We start from the raw sequence: 15,293 nt of genomic DNA, 5'->3' as shown, positions 1-15,293 counted from the left end.
AATGCAGGTGGGTATCAGGAATGCAGGTGGGTATCAGGAGTGCAGGTGGGTATCAGTCAGGAATGAGGTGGAAAATGAGGAATTCCCACCTGGTAAGTCCAGGAGACGAGCAGCACTTTGGTGCCCTGCTCCTCAGAGTGAGCTGTGGCCTGGATCAGGATGGACTCCACGGTGATGGAGCCGTCAGGGAGGTGCTGCACTGAGTAATCCTTCAGGATCCTGCAGGGCCAGAGTGGCACCAGCTGGGACCAGCCTGCCTCACCCCAGCCCAGCCCCAGCCTGATTCCCACTCCTGGCTACTTTCTGAATAAAACCTGTGCTGCTGGATTTCCCAACTGCTCCCTACAGCAGCACCTGAGGGATTCCCATGAAGAATGGGTGAGTTGGGTTGATGTGGCCAGAAATGTGAATTCTGTCCCCATCTGCTGCAGCCAGGTGTGGCAGTGACCCTGATCTCCTGGCACACATTATCTGCTCATGGGCCAGCTTTAAACCAACTGGGCAATCATCTTTATCTTTCCCATGACCCACCCTTCATCCAGGAGGTATCACCTGTTAATGGGCCATTGTTACAAACTGGGTGTGGCAGAGATTCTTATCCCTGTGGGAGATATCTCCTGTTAATGGGCCATTGTTACAAACTGGGTGTGGCAGTGATCTTTATCTCCTGGCACACATTCTCTGCTAATGGGCCATCTTTAAACCAGCTGGGCAATCATCTTTATCTTCCCACAGCCCATCCTCCCTCCAGGAGATATCTCCTGTTCATGGCCACTGAGTCCCAGTGCATGGCTGATAAAATTCCATCATCCCACTGGGAGATGCTCCGGCCAGGGCAGGAGCCAAGCCTTTCCTACCCAGATAAAAACTGAGATTTTGGACACCAAGGCACCTTCTTTCCACTGGATTCCAGAGGAAAACCAGACCCTTCCACATCATCCCTAGAGCTTCAGAGGAAACTGCACCTTCTCCAGGAGCACTGCTCCAGCTGAGCCACATCTGCCCCTGCAGGAGGATGCAGCACCATGGAATGGGACTGTGCCACCACCCTGACTGACTGACTGTGTCAGCTTGGATTCTGACTCTGGCAGGGTTTGGGATTGTTCTGTGTAATACTGCATTTCTATTTTAATTTTCCTAGCAAAGAACTGTTACTCCTAATTCCCATACCTTGGCCTGAGAGCCCCTTAATTTCAAAATTATAATAATAATCCTCCATTTCAAAGAGAAACTTCTGCCTTTATTGGCAGACACCTGTCCCTCAAACCAGGACAACGTGATATTTTGATTTTACCCTCCTTGTACCAACGAGCTTAATTCTATCCTTAACTAACCAGTCTAAAAACATTCCTACTGCTCCAATAAATCATTTTTTCTGCTTCCTGAGTAAAACCTGTGTTGCTGGATTGTTTCAGCCCTGCAGGGCTGCAGCACTCACCCCTTGAGGTGGTTGTAGACCCTGAGCCCTGTCTCGTGCTCCTTGCGCGGGTCCTGGATGTGCACGCGGCAGGTGAAGCGCAGCTGGTGCTCTGCCAGCCCCAGCTCCTTCAGGGCCTGCTCAGAGGAAACCAGCCTGAAACTCTGAAAGAAAAAAAAAAAAAGAGCAAAAAGAATCAGTGGGGATGTAATTCTGGGAGTTTTGTGGGGTTTGTGCTGCCCTGGGGTTAAGGGGAGCAAAGGGGAATTTCTGTGCTGAAACGTCACGGTGTGTTTGTGAGACTGGGACAAAACATCCAACTGAATAATGATAAATAAATATTAGACATGATCAAGTTGGGCTCTGGAAGGTGGTTTAAGCTCCAGGAGGGGAGGGATGTTGAAAATAAATGTGAGGTTGAAGATGAGGCAGCTCTTTGGGGAGGAAGCAGAACTGCTCATGGTGATTTGGGCACCTAAAACGTGAGAGCAGCTCCAGAGGATTCCAAAAACAGCCTCAGAGGACACAAAAAACACCCTGAGAGGGCAAAAAAACACCCAGAGGACACAAAAAAAAACCCCAGAGGACACAAAAAGCATCATCAGAGGGCAAAAAAAAACCCCAGAGGACACAAGAAGCCAGGGCTGTGACTCACATTGTCCTTCATGAGCAGGGAGCCATGCATCAGCTTTGGCTTCTTGGCATCTGGAGCAGGACCTGGAGCAAATCAATTAATTAAAAAATAAATCATAAATTAGCAGGGGAGATGCACCCCAATCTGCCCTGAGACCTGCCCAGGTGAATGACAATGAAATTTTACACATTTCTTATCTTTTAGACATTGAAATTTTACACATTTCTTATTTAATCAATGCATCAATAGCAGAACTTCTCAGAAATTTTGGCAGCTAAAAAAATATTTAATAATAATAAATGTTAATAAAATAATACAGCAGTTAACCATTCTCAGAAATTCTGGCAGCTAAAAAAAATTTTAATAATAATAATAATAATATATGTTAATGAAATAATAAATATTAACAAAATAATATTTATTAAGAATATCCCTTCTCTTCCCAGAGCATTCCCTAATGAGAAAAAAATGACATTTGATTTTTCTAAAATTTACTTTACAAAATGAATCCCAGCTTTCCCAAACCAAGCTGCTACAAACACATGTGGGCACATTGATTGTAAATGTTATTACATATACACAACAGATCTTAATTTGATTTAATTTAATATTAATAATATGAAAAGTGTCACCTATGGCAGCTTCCCTCTTGAGCAGGCCCAGGGAGATGTCCACAGGGATGCAGGGGTTGGTGAGGATGGTGGTGGTCTCTCCATTGGCTGGCATGAAGCAGCTGACATCTGCAAAGGGAGCAGAGCAACCAAACTGCAATTAGCTGGGCTTAATTAGTGTTAATTAAGGTGGTACAGCTATCAGTTTTTTGAGGGGAGGTGTAAGTGTCACCTCATCTGTGCTGAGGGATCAAAAATGTGATTTATAGGTTTTAATGCCATTCCCTGCTCTCCCATGGAAAGTAATTCTAATTCGTGTCCAAAAGGGTCACTGCAATTAATTTGGCTTAATTAATTAATGCTGATGAATCAGTTCTTTGAGGGAACATGTAAATGCCACAACACCCAACTGTGCTGAGGGATCAAATATGTGATTTTCAAGTTTTAAAGCCATTCCTTCCTATCCTATAGGAAACAATCTAAATTCATGCCCAAAAGCTTCACTGCAATTAACTGGGCTTAATTAATGAATGCTAATTCATTGCTGCTAAATGAAACTGGATATTGGAAGATGAAAGAAGCAATGGGGAAAACTGAATTCTGTAAGAATTAAAAATGGAAAGGGAGGGTTGGACATAATCTCAGGTGTTTGGGAAGTCTGTGCCTCTCCCATGGGGACAGAGAGAGGAAAATGAGGATAAAAAGGGAGAAAAAAATCTGAGGGCAATGCCCCATGACCTCTCCCTTTATTAGAATAAAACAAAAATTATCCTCTCTCATTTTAGGCAATGCCCCATGACCTCTCCCTTTATTGGAATAAAACAAAAATGATCCTCTCTCATTTTAGGCAATGCCCCATGACCTCTCCCTTTATTGGAATAAAACAAAAATGATCCTCTCTCATTTTAGGCAATGCCCCATGACCTCTCCCTCATTGAATTAAACAAAAATGATCCTCTGTCTCATTTTAGGCAATGCCCCATGACCTCTCCCTTTATTGGAATAAAACAAAAATGATCCTCTGTCTCATTTTAGGCAATGCCCCATGACCTCTCCCTTTATTGGAATAAATCAAAAATGATCCTCTGTCTCATTTTAGGCAATGCCCCATGACCTCTCCCTTTATTGGAATAAATCAAAAATTATCCTCTCTCATTTTAGGCAATGCCCCATGACCTCTCCCTCATTGGAATAAATCAAAAATTATTCTCTATCTCATTTTAGGACCCAAACCTCTGGTGTGAGTGTGTTCAGTTCCCCTGCCAGTGATACCTACTGAACTCCTGCTCAATTTTCTGCTTGAGGAATTCCATCTTCTTGGCCTCCCCATGCACCAGCAGCACATTCCTGGGCTCTGCCTGCCTGATCAGCTGCATGATGCCCTTGGCATCAGCGTGGGCACTGAAGGACATGTACTCCACCTGCATCTTCACCTCCAGCTGGGGAACAAAACAGCAATTTAGGAACTGATCATTTCTTTCCAACACACCCAGAAACCTCAGGGTTTGTTTCAAAGGAACAAGGAGAAAATCTGAATTGGTTGGTTGTAAATCAAAGGGTTAAACTGCCTCGTTTTGGCATGGGAATAAAGGAAATAATATTTAATATTTATTTAAAGGTCAGCTGGAGTTGTGTTATGTGGATTTGTTGAAAATTTATCAGTTTTGATATTGCTGTCTCATTAGTAAAAGTGGTCCCTAAAGGTTTTATGGTAGAAGCAAAAGATTTTTGGCAGAAATTATTGCAATAGGGGGAAAAAATCCCCCCCAGTTTTGCTGAAGTAAAATGGGAAAAATCCCCCAAACCCAGTTTTGCTAAAGTAAAAGCAAAAAAACCCCAAATCCAGATTTGCTAAAGAGAAAGGGAATAAAAAACAAATCCAGATTTGCTAAAGCAAAAGGGAAAAAAACCCCAAATCCAGATTTGCTAAAGAGAAAGGGAATAAAAAACAAATCCAGTTTTGCTAAAGAGAAAGGGAATAAAAACCAAATCCAGATTTGTTAAAGCAAAAGGGAAAAAAACCCCAAATCCAGATTTGCTAAAGGGAAAGGGAATAAAAAACAAATCCAGATTTGTTAAAGCAAAAGGGAAAAAAACCCCAAATCCAGATTTGCTAAAGAGAAAGGGAATAAAAAAGAAATCCAGATTTGCTAAAGCAAAAAGGGAATTTAAAAACCAAACCCAATTTTGCTAAAATAAAAAGGGAAAAAAAAATCCCAAATCCACTTTTGCTGAAGCAAAAGGGGAAAAAAACCCAAATCCAGATTTGCTAAAACAAAAGGGAATTAAAAAACCAAACTCAGTTTTGCTAAGGCAAAATGGGAAAAAAAATTCCAAATCCAGTTTTGCTAAAATAAAAAGGGAAAAAAAAATCCCAAACTCAGCTTTGCTGAAGCAAAAGGGGGGAATAAAACCCAAATCCAGCTTTGCTAAAACAAAAGAAAAAATAATAAGAATATTAATTAAATATTAAAATAATTGAAATATTATTTTGTGGTATTTTCAATGCTGGGAATTGAAAATTTCAAATCCAACTCACAATTTGTCTTCCTTCCATCTCCAGTTTCCTCTGCCCACTGAGGATTTTGTGGCCCACAGTTCCCTGCACACAATAGCCAGGCATGATCACCTGGAAAAAATCAAAAAAATCAGAAAAAAAACAACAATTCCATGGATTTAAACATCTAAATGACCATAAAAATCAACCAAAAAAAAAAAATTACCATGTTTTTCTCATTTCCTGCCCATTTCCTGAAGATTTGGAGGGATTGTCCTGCATGGAGCATCCCAGGGGTTGCAAACACCACCTGGAAATTAAAGATTAGCCATAAATCATTGTAAAAAAAAAACATTTTTTCTATGATTTTTATAAATATCCTAAAATTGTGCAGAGTATTCATCAAAACTCATCAACAAATCAAGATTTTTATTCTTTAATTTCCTTCCCATCTTGTCTAAAATTCTCACAAGCTGAGCCAGTGATTTAGGAAATAAAAAAAAATATTCTTAGAAATATTTATATCTGATGGAAAAAATATAAGTGTTTTTTTAAGAAATACATTTTATTAATTTTAATAAATTTTTGGTGGTACCAAATAAAGCAGCTCAGGATAATTTTTGGGATGGGATTTATGGGATGGAGAATGCTCAGGATAATTTTTGGGATGGGATTTATGAGATGGAGAATGCTCAGGGTGATTTTTGGGATGGGATTTATGGGATGGAGAATGCTCAGGATAATTTTAAATGGGATTTATGGGATGGAGAATGCTCAGGATAATTTTTGGGATGGGATTTATGACATGGAGAATGCTCAGGGTGATTTTTGGGATGGGATTGATGGATGGAGGATGCTCAGGATAATTTTTAGATGGGATTTTTTGGGTGGGGGATGCTCAGGATGATTTTTGGGGTAGGACTGATGGCATTGAGAATGCTCAGGATGACTTTTAGATGGAATTTATGGGATGGAGAATGCTCAGGACAATTTTTGGGATGGGACTGATGGGGGAGGATGCTCAGGATGATTTTTAGGGTGGGATTTATGGGATGGAGAATGCTCAGGATGATTTTTAGGATGGGATTTATGAGATGGAGAATGCTCAGGGTGATTTTTGGGATGGGATTGATGGATGGAGGATGCTCAGGATGATTTTTGGGATGGGATTTATGGGATGGAGAATGCTCAGGATAATTTTAAATGGGATTTATGGGATGGAGAATGCTCAGGATAATTTTTGGGATGGGATTTATGGCATTGAGAATGCTCAGGATGATTTTTAGCTGGGATTTATGGCATTGAGAATGCTCAGGATGATTTTTAGATGGAATTTATGGGATGGAGAATGTTCAGGATGATTTTTGGGATGGGATTTATGGCATTGAGAATGCTCAGGATGATTTTTAGCTGGGATTTATGGGATGGAGAATGCTCAGGATGATTTTTGGGATGGGATTTATGGCATTGAGAATGCTCAGGATGATTTTTAGCTGGGATTTATGGCATTGAGAATGCTCAGGATGATTTTTAGGGTGGGATTTATGGCATTGAGAATGCTCAGGATGATTTTTAGGGTGGGATTTATGGCATTGAGAATGCTCAGGATGATTTTTAGGGTGGGATTTATGGCATTGAGAATGCTCAGGATGATTTTTAGCTGGGATTTATGGCATTGAGAATGCTCAGGATGATTTTTAGCTGGGATTTATGGCATTGAGAATGCTCAGGATGATTTTTAGCTGAGATTTATGGGATGGAGAATGCTCAGGATGATTTTTAGGGTGGGATTTATGGCATTGAGAATGCTCAGGATGATTTTTAGGGTGGGATTTATGGCATTGAGAATGCTCAGGATGATTTTTAGCTGGGATTTATGGCATTGAGAATGCTCAGGATGATTTTTAGCTGGGATTTATGGCATTGAGAATGCTCAGGATGATTTTTAGCTGGGATTTATGGCATTGAGAATGCTCAGGATGATTTTTTTACCAGAATTTGGGATCACACTGGAATAAAAAACCTCCCAGCCCCTCACCTACCATAGGCCCTGGGTTATCTGCAAAGGCTCTGTCAAAAGCTTTGATGTGTTTGAACTCAAACATGTTCCTCTGCACAAAAGTTTTCCTGATTTTCTGGTTGGTCCAGGTGATGAAGAGTTTGTAATAATGATTTGCTTTCTCTGTCAGCCCCGTGGAAAAGTAAATTGGAGCTTTCAGGTTCATCCTTTCCCTGCAAAAGAAATGACAAAGGGCAAAGTAAATCCAGGATATCTGTAAATCTGAGGAGTCTCCCAAAGGTTTTTTTGGGGGGGTTTATTTCTTCATTTTCATGAGTTATAAATCAGTATTTTAATGCTAAACTCCCATGTAGGTTTTAGTGCCCTTCTCCTTCTCACTACAGATATTTTCAACATTCACCAGACACAAAGATCCCAAAAAAGCAGGTGGGACATGCCCAGACAGCACCCACCAGAAAGTTTCTATAAAATACCCAAAGTTCAACTCACCAGAAAGTTTTTAATGAAATATCTGAGGTTGCACTCACCAGAAAGTTTCCAATAAAATACAAAGTTCCTGGGCACGTCCAAGGGCAAAAACTGGGATGAGAACCTGGAAAAGAGATGGAATTCAGAGTGTGAGAGAGCCAAACTGTGGGTATTGTTTTATTTGGTTATTATTTTATATAGCTATGATTTTAATTATGATTATTATTCCTGAACAAACTCCTGCCATCCTCTCAATTCCCAGCAACGTTTTCAATTTGCAATGGAAGCAAAGCTCTCCCTAAACCAAGGAGAATTTGAATTTGATTTTCCTTGTGGAGGAATTATTATTTTATGGGTTTTTTACTTATTTTATGTGGCTATTATTTTATCTGGTTATTATTTTGTGTGGCTATTACTTTATTTTGCATAGCTATTATTTTATGGGGCTATTATGGGGTTATTATTTTACGTGGCTATTTTTAATACAATCATTATTTATGTGGCTATTTTAATGATGATTATTATTCCTGAACAATATTACTCCTATTTTAATGATGATTATTATTCCTGAACAATATTATTCCTATTTTAATGATAATTATTCCTCCTGAACAAACACCTGCCATCCTTTCAATTCCCAGCAACATTTTCAGTTTGCAATGGAATCAAAGCTCTCCCTACAACGAGGAGAATTTGAATTTGATTTTCCTTGTGCAGGATTTGAAATCAGGATTTGCTGATTATTTTATGTGACTATTATTTTACATGGCTATTATTTTATGGGGTTATTTTAATGATGATTATTATTACTGAACAAACTCCTGCCATCCTCTCAATTCCCAGCAACATTTTCAGTTTGCAATGGAATCAAAGCTCTCCCTACAACGAGGAGAATTTGAATTTGATTTTCCTTGTGCAGGATTTCAAATCAGGATTTGCTGATTATTTTATGTGGCTTTTAATCTATGTGGCTATTATTTTATGTGGCTATTATTTTATGTGGCTATTAATCTATGTGGCTATTAATCTATGTGGCTATTATTTTATGTGGCTATTAATCTATGTGGCTATTATTTTATGTGGCTATTAATCTATGTGGCTATTAATCTATGTGGCTATTAATCTATATGGCTATTATTTTATGTGGCTATTATTTTATGTGGCTATTATTTTATGTGGCTATTAATCTATGTGGCTATTAATCTATGTGGCTATTATTTTATGTGGCTATTAATCCATGTGGCTATTATTTTATGTGGCTATTAATCTATGTGGCTATTATTTTATGTGGCTATTAATCTATGTGGCTATTAATCTATGTGGCTATTATTTTATGTGGCTATTATTTATATGGCAATTATTTTATATGGCGATTATTTTATCTGGTTATTATTTTATGTGGCTATTATTTTATCTGGTTATTATTTCTGTGGCTATTATTTTATTTTACATGGCTATTATTTTACATGGCTATTATTTTATGGGGTTATTTTAATTATAATTATTATTCCTGAACAAACACCTGCCATCCTCTCAATTCCCAGCAACATTTTCAATTTGCAATGGAATCCAAGCTCTCCCTAAACCAAGGAGAATTTGAATTAATCTGATTTGAATTTTGATCTGGTTGAGAGCAGTAAATCAGTGAGGTTTACCTTGCCTCCCCTCTCCACAGTCTCATGCACCTTCTTGAGGAAATCCCTCTCCCTGCAGCGTTTGGAGTCCCTGATGGTGGTGGCATAGGTGGATTCTGTGATCAGCAGGTCAGGCCGGCACTTGTCCACCCAGGCAGCCCTGAAAGGCAAAATTCCATCCCATAATCAACCCCCAAATGGCTTCTGGCTGCTTGGAATTCAAGGTGACTTCCCAAATTGTTGTAGGTTTAAGAAAAATAAAATTTAAACATTTTGATTTAATTTTAGAAATCAAATAAATTAAATAAATTAAAATTAACTTTAAAAAATTTAATTTATTTATGTAGTTTATTAATATAATGTAATGTAATGTAATGTAATATATATAATATAATATAATATAATATAATATAATATAATATAATATAATATAATATAATATAATATAATATAATATAATATAATATAATATAATATAATCTTATGTACAAAAACACATAGGTGATATTCATATTTATAATATAATATAATATAATATAATATAATATAATATAATATAATATAATATAATATAATATAATATAATATAATATAATATAATATGATTTTATGTACAAAAACACAATTCCATCCCATAATCAACCCCCAAATGGCTTCTGGCTGCTTGCAACTCAAGGTGACTTCCCAAATTATTTTAAATAAATAAATTTTAAAAATTTAAAAATTTTGATTTATTTTAAAAATAAAATGAGTTAAGTAAATTTTAAAAAAAAATTAAATTTTAAATTTAATTTTTAGGATAAATTAAATAAATTAAAATTAACTTAGGAAATTTAATTTATTTATGTGGTTTATTAATAGAATAGAGTAGAATGTAATACAATACAATATAATATGATTTTATGTACAAAAACACAATTCCATCCCATAATCAATCTGCAAATGGCTTCTGGCTGCTTGCAACTCAAGATGACTTCCCAAATTGTTGTAGGTTTAAGAAAAATAAAATTTTAACATTTTGATTTAATTTTAGAAATAAAATAAATTAAATAAATTAACTTTAAAAAAATTAATTTATTTATGTAGTTTATTAATATAATGTAATGTAATATATATAATATAATGTAATGTAATATATATAATATAATATAATATAATATAATATAATATAATATAATATAATATAATATAATATAATATAATATAATATAATATAATGTACAAAACCACATAGATGATATTCATATATATAATATAATATAATATAATATAATATAATATAATATAATATAATATAATATAATATAATATAATATAATGCAACATAGTGCAATATAATGCAGCATAATGCAATATAATATAATGCAATATAAAATCTTTTTTTTTTTTTTCTAATATTTATTTACTTTAACTCACAGAAATTCAGATTTCACTCACCCCAAGTGTCTGTCTGGTGTCATGTTATAATCACCCTGAGGGGAGAAAAGATTTTGGGATAAAAGGGGGATTTTGGGGATAAAAGGGGAGAAAAGATTTTTGGGATAAAAGGAGGATTTTGGGGATAAAAGGGGAGAAAAGATTTTTGGGATAAAAGGGGGATTTTGGGGATAAAAGGGGAGAAAAGATTTTTGGGATAAAAGGGGGATTTTGGGATGGAAATGGGGATTTTTGGGGATAAAAGGGGGGATTGATTTTTGGGATAAAAGTGGGGAATTTTAGGATAAAAAAGGGGGATTTTTGGGCTGGAGAGAAGGTGTTTGGGGTAGAATGGGAAATAAATGAGAATAAAATGGGAATCAAATGAAATGGGAAAGATTGAAATAGAAATCAATGGGAATGAAATGGAATGGGAATGATTGAAATAGAAATAAATGGGAATGAAATGGAATGGGAATTATTGAAATTGAAATAAATGGGAATGATTGAAATTGAAATAAATGGGAATGAAATGGAATGGGAATTATTGAAATTGAAATAAATGGGAATGATTGAAATTGAAATAAATGGGAATGAAATGGAATGGGAATTATTGAAATTGAAATAAATGGGAATGAGATGGAATGGGAATGATTGAAATTGAAATCAATGGGAATGATTGAAATTGAAATAAATGGGAATGAGATGGAATGGGAATGACTGAAATAGGAATAAATGGGAATGAAATGGAATGGGAATGACTGAAATAGGAATAAATGGGAATGAAATGGAATGGAATTGAAGTAGAAATCAATGGGAATGAAATGGGAATGATTGAAATAGGAAAATGGGAATGAAATGGAATGGAATTGAAATAGAAATCAATAGGAATGAAATGGAATGGGAATGATTGAAATAGGAATAAATGGGAATGAAATGGAATGGGAATGATTGAAATAGGAAAATGGGAATGAAATGGAATGGGAATGATTGAAATTGAAATAAATGGGAATGGAATGGGAATGAAATGGAATGGAATTGAAATAGGAATAAATGGGCATGAAATGGAATGGAATTGAAATAGAAATCAATGGGAATGAAATGGAATGGGAATGATTGAAATAGGAATAAATGGGAATGAAATGGAATGGGAATGACTGCAATAGGAATAAATAGGAATGAAATGGAATGGGAATGACTGCAATAGGAATAAATGGGAATGAAATGGAATGGGCATGACTGCAATAGGAATAAATGGGAATGGGAATGCCAGAAATAGCAATCAGTGCATGGGGATGCAATGAATGAAGCTGCCACACTCACAGTGTACACCACAGACTCACAGCCAACCCTGATCTGGAACATGGCAGCCCCCAGCACGTGCCCTGCATAGTAAGCCTTGATCTCCAGCTCCTCATCCACCTGCCAACAGCAAAACTTCCATTAATTACAACATTTTTAATTAAAATTGTTGGGTTTTTTTGGTCTCCAGCCAAGTCACCTGCACTGTCTGGTGGAGGTGCACAGCCACCACTTTCTTCATGCAGTCTTTGATCATCTGGGAGGTGAAGAAGTTGGTTTCTCCTTTTTTGTCCACGGTGATTTTCCTGTAATCCTCCAGCAGGATGGGGCAGATGGCCTTGGTGGGGTGGGTCATGTAAATGGGACCATCATAACCAACCATCTCACTGAAATAGGGCAGAGCCCCACAATGGTCCAGGTGGAAATGGCTGGAAAATTGAAAAAAAAACCACAATTGTTGCACAGAATTCATCAGCTTGGGTGGCTCTTCAAGCTCTGCAGGATGTGGAAAAAGCTGAATTATGAGGGATGGGGTTGGGAAGTGTTTGGGATGTGCAGGGATAGAAGAAAAAGAGGTGGGACAAGGAAGGTGCCTCACCTGATGATGACACAGTCCAGGAAATCTGTCAGCCTTCCATTCTGGGTGATGTAGGAGAAGTCAGGGAAACGTCTCTGCAGCCAAAAGGTAACACCAAAATCCAAAAATAAACCACAGAGAGAAGGATCTGGAACTCTGGGAATGTGCTGAGCCAGCAGCTTTTGTGTGCAGGGAGAGGCAGAAAAGAGAACTGACCCTTTCAAAAATCAATTTTTTATCTGCCAGGTGATGACCACATCCTGAACAAATCCTTTTTTTTTGGTTCTGAGGCACCAAAACTTTCCTGTCACAGCACATTTGCTGCTTGAACTCAACCCTAGAGAATTTTTGTGCCATTATTCCTCCCCTGCTGTGTCAGGGAAGCCAAAAATCAGGAATTTCCTCCTCTCTCTCTCCCTAGAGAGGAGAAATGTGCTGAGGATCTGACAGGATTGCTGCTCACAGGAAATGCAGAGAGTCCAAACCCACCCAAAATTCAGAATTTGCAGGTGCATGAATAAAAATTTTTCCAAAGCCCAAGAGTCAAGGAAAGGAGAGGATGGATGGGGGCATTTCATGGAATTTTTGAGGGGAGATTTTTGGAGGGGAAAGAGCAGCTCTGCCATTAATGCAGCTCCAGAAATTCAGGGGAGGGGACAGGGAGGGACAGGAGGGGACAGGAGGGGACAGGAGGGGACAGGGAGGGACAGGGAGGGACAGGAGGGGAATGGAGGGGACAGGGAGGGACAGGGAGGGACAGGGAGGGACAGGGAGGGACAGGAGGGGACAGGAGGGGACAGCAGGGGACAGGAGGGGACAGGAGGGACAGGGAGGGACAGGGAGGGACAGGGAGGGACAGGAGGGGACAGGAGAGACAGGGAGGGACAGGAGGGGAATGGAGGGGACAGGAGGGGACAGGGAGGGACAGGAGGGGACAGGGAGGGGACAGGAGGGACAGGAGGGGACAGGAGAGACAGGGAGGGACAGGAGGGGAATGGAGGGGACAGGAGGGGACAGGGAGGGACAGGAGGGGACAGGGAGGGGACAGGAGGGGACAGGGAGGGGACAGGAGGGGACAGGAGGGGACAGGAGGGGACAGGAGGGGACAGGAGGGGACAGCAGGGGACACTCACATCATCATTGTAGCCCATGTGCATCCCACAGTCCAGCATCACATTCTTGCCAGCAATGGACACCAGGATGCAGCTCCTGCCCACGTCCTGGCCAGCACCTGGACACCAGGAAAACACCAGGAAAATACCAGGAAAACATCAGGAAAATACCAGGAGAACACCAGGAAAACACCAGGAGAACACCAGGAAAACACCAGGAGAACATCAGGAAAACACCAGGAGAACATCAGGAGAACACCAGGAAAATACCAGGAGAACATCAGGAAAACACCAGGAGAACACCAGGAGAACACCAGGAGAACATCAGGAGAACATCAGGAAAACACCAGGAAAACACCAGGAGAACACCAGGAGAACATCAGGAGAACATCAGGAAAACACCAGGAAAACACCAGGAGAACACCAGGAGAACATCAGGAGAATACCAGGAGAACACCAAGAGAACATCAGGAAAACACCAGTGAAACACCAGTAAGATACCAGCAAAATACCAGAAAAACACCCATAAAATATCAGCAAAACACCAAAAAAATAACAGCAAAACACCAGCAAAATACCAGAAAAATGACAATAGAGCATCAGCAAAATACCAATAAAATACCAGCAAAACATCAGCAAAATATCAGTAAAACATCAGTAAAATATCAGTAAAACATCAGTAAAATATCAGTAAAACATCAGCAAAATATCAGTAAAACATCAGTAAAATACCAGCAAACACCAATAAAACACCTCTGGGAAAAGTTGCAAATCTTTAAAAAAATAAATCAGGTAAAGTTCTGCACAAACTTCCTGAATTGCAGCTCCAAGGAAAAGAATCCTTTATCTGGCAGGGATCAGAGCTCATTCATTAAATTCAATTTATTCCTGAATGATCCCTGAATTATTTCTGAATTCTCCCTGAATTATCCCTGAATTATTTCTGAATTACCCCTGAATGATTCCTGAATAATCCCTGAATTATTTCTGAATTATCCCTGAATTATTTCTGAATAATCCCTGAATTATTTCTGAATTATCCCTGAATTATTTCTGAATAATCCCTGAATTCTCCCTGAATTATTTCCGAATTATTCCCTTAATTATTCCTGAATTATTCCCAAATTATCTCTGAATGATTCCTGAATTATCCCTGAATTATTTCCGAATTATCCCTGACTGATCCCTGAATTATTCCTGAATTATCCCCGAATTGTTCCTGAATTATCCCTTAATTATTCCTGAATTATTCCTGAATTATTCCCGAATTATCCCTGAATTATTCCTGAATTATTCTTGATTGATCCCTGAATTATTCCCAAATTATCCCCAAATGACTTCTGAATTATCCCTTAATTATTCCTGAATTATTTCCAAATTATTCCTGAATTATCCCTGAATTATTTCCGAATTATTCCTGATTGATCCCTGAATTATTCCTGAATTATTCCTGATTGATCCCTGAATTATCCCTTAATTATTCCTGAATTATTCCCGAATTATCCCTGAATTATTCCTGAATTATCCCGGATTGATCCCTGAATTATCCCTGAATTATCCCCGAATGACTTCTGAATTATCCCTTAATTATTCCTGAATTATTTC

The 15,293-nt window shown here is 38.1% G+C and overlaps 1 protein-coding gene across 3 annotated transcripts in view; it reads right to left on the bottom strand.

Annotated features, from left to right (window-relative positions):
• INTS11 (integrator complex subunit 11) overlaps positions 1 to 15,293 on the bottom strand; it is a 258,653-nt gene that overhangs the window by 242,708 nt on the left and 652 nt on the right. For 2 of the 3 annotated variants that reach the window (XM_079326274.1, XM_079326275.1), the window contains exons 3-17: positions 13,710 to 13,807; positions 12,598 to 12,671; positions 12,199 to 12,427; positions 12,021 to 12,119; positions 10,719 to 10,753; positions 9,303 to 9,441; positions 7,707 to 7,771; positions 7,202 to 7,391; positions 5,386 to 5,469; positions 5,202 to 5,291; positions 3,939 to 4,101; positions 2,684 to 2,791; positions 2,073 to 2,134; positions 1,439 to 1,581; positions 90 to 219 (exon numbers count right to left, since the gene is read on the bottom strand). In XM_079326274.1, coding sequence (XP_079182400.1) covers positions 90 to 219; positions 1,439 to 1,581; positions 2,073 to 2,134; positions 2,684 to 2,791; positions 3,939 to 4,101; positions 5,202 to 5,291; positions 5,386 to 5,469; positions 7,202 to 7,391; positions 7,707 to 7,771; positions 9,303 to 9,441; positions 10,719 to 10,753; positions 12,021 to 12,119; positions 12,199 to 12,427; positions 12,598 to 12,671; positions 13,710 to 13,807 — 1,709 coding nt within the window. Of the gene's footprint in view, positions 1 to 89; positions 220 to 1,438; positions 1,582 to 2,072; positions 2,326 to 2,459; positions 2,792 to 3,938; positions 4,102 to 5,201; positions 5,292 to 5,385; positions 5,470 to 7,201; positions 7,392 to 7,706; positions 7,772 to 9,302; positions 9,442 to 10,718; positions 10,754 to 12,020; positions 12,120 to 12,198; positions 12,428 to 12,597; positions 12,672 to 13,709; positions 13,808 to 15,293 lie in introns of all 3 variants that reach the window. The other variant, XR_013776783.1, reaches the window with a different exon arrangement.

The sequence above is a fragment of the Erithacus rubecula genome (genome assembly GCF_903797595.1).
Source record: "Erithacus rubecula genome assembly, chromosome: 24".
NCBI lineage: Eukaryota > Metazoa > Chordata > Aves > Passeriformes > Muscicapidae > Erithacus > Erithacus rubecula.
Note: the sequence above shows the minus strand (reverse complement) of the source record. Positions and strands in the feature narration are given on the sequence as shown.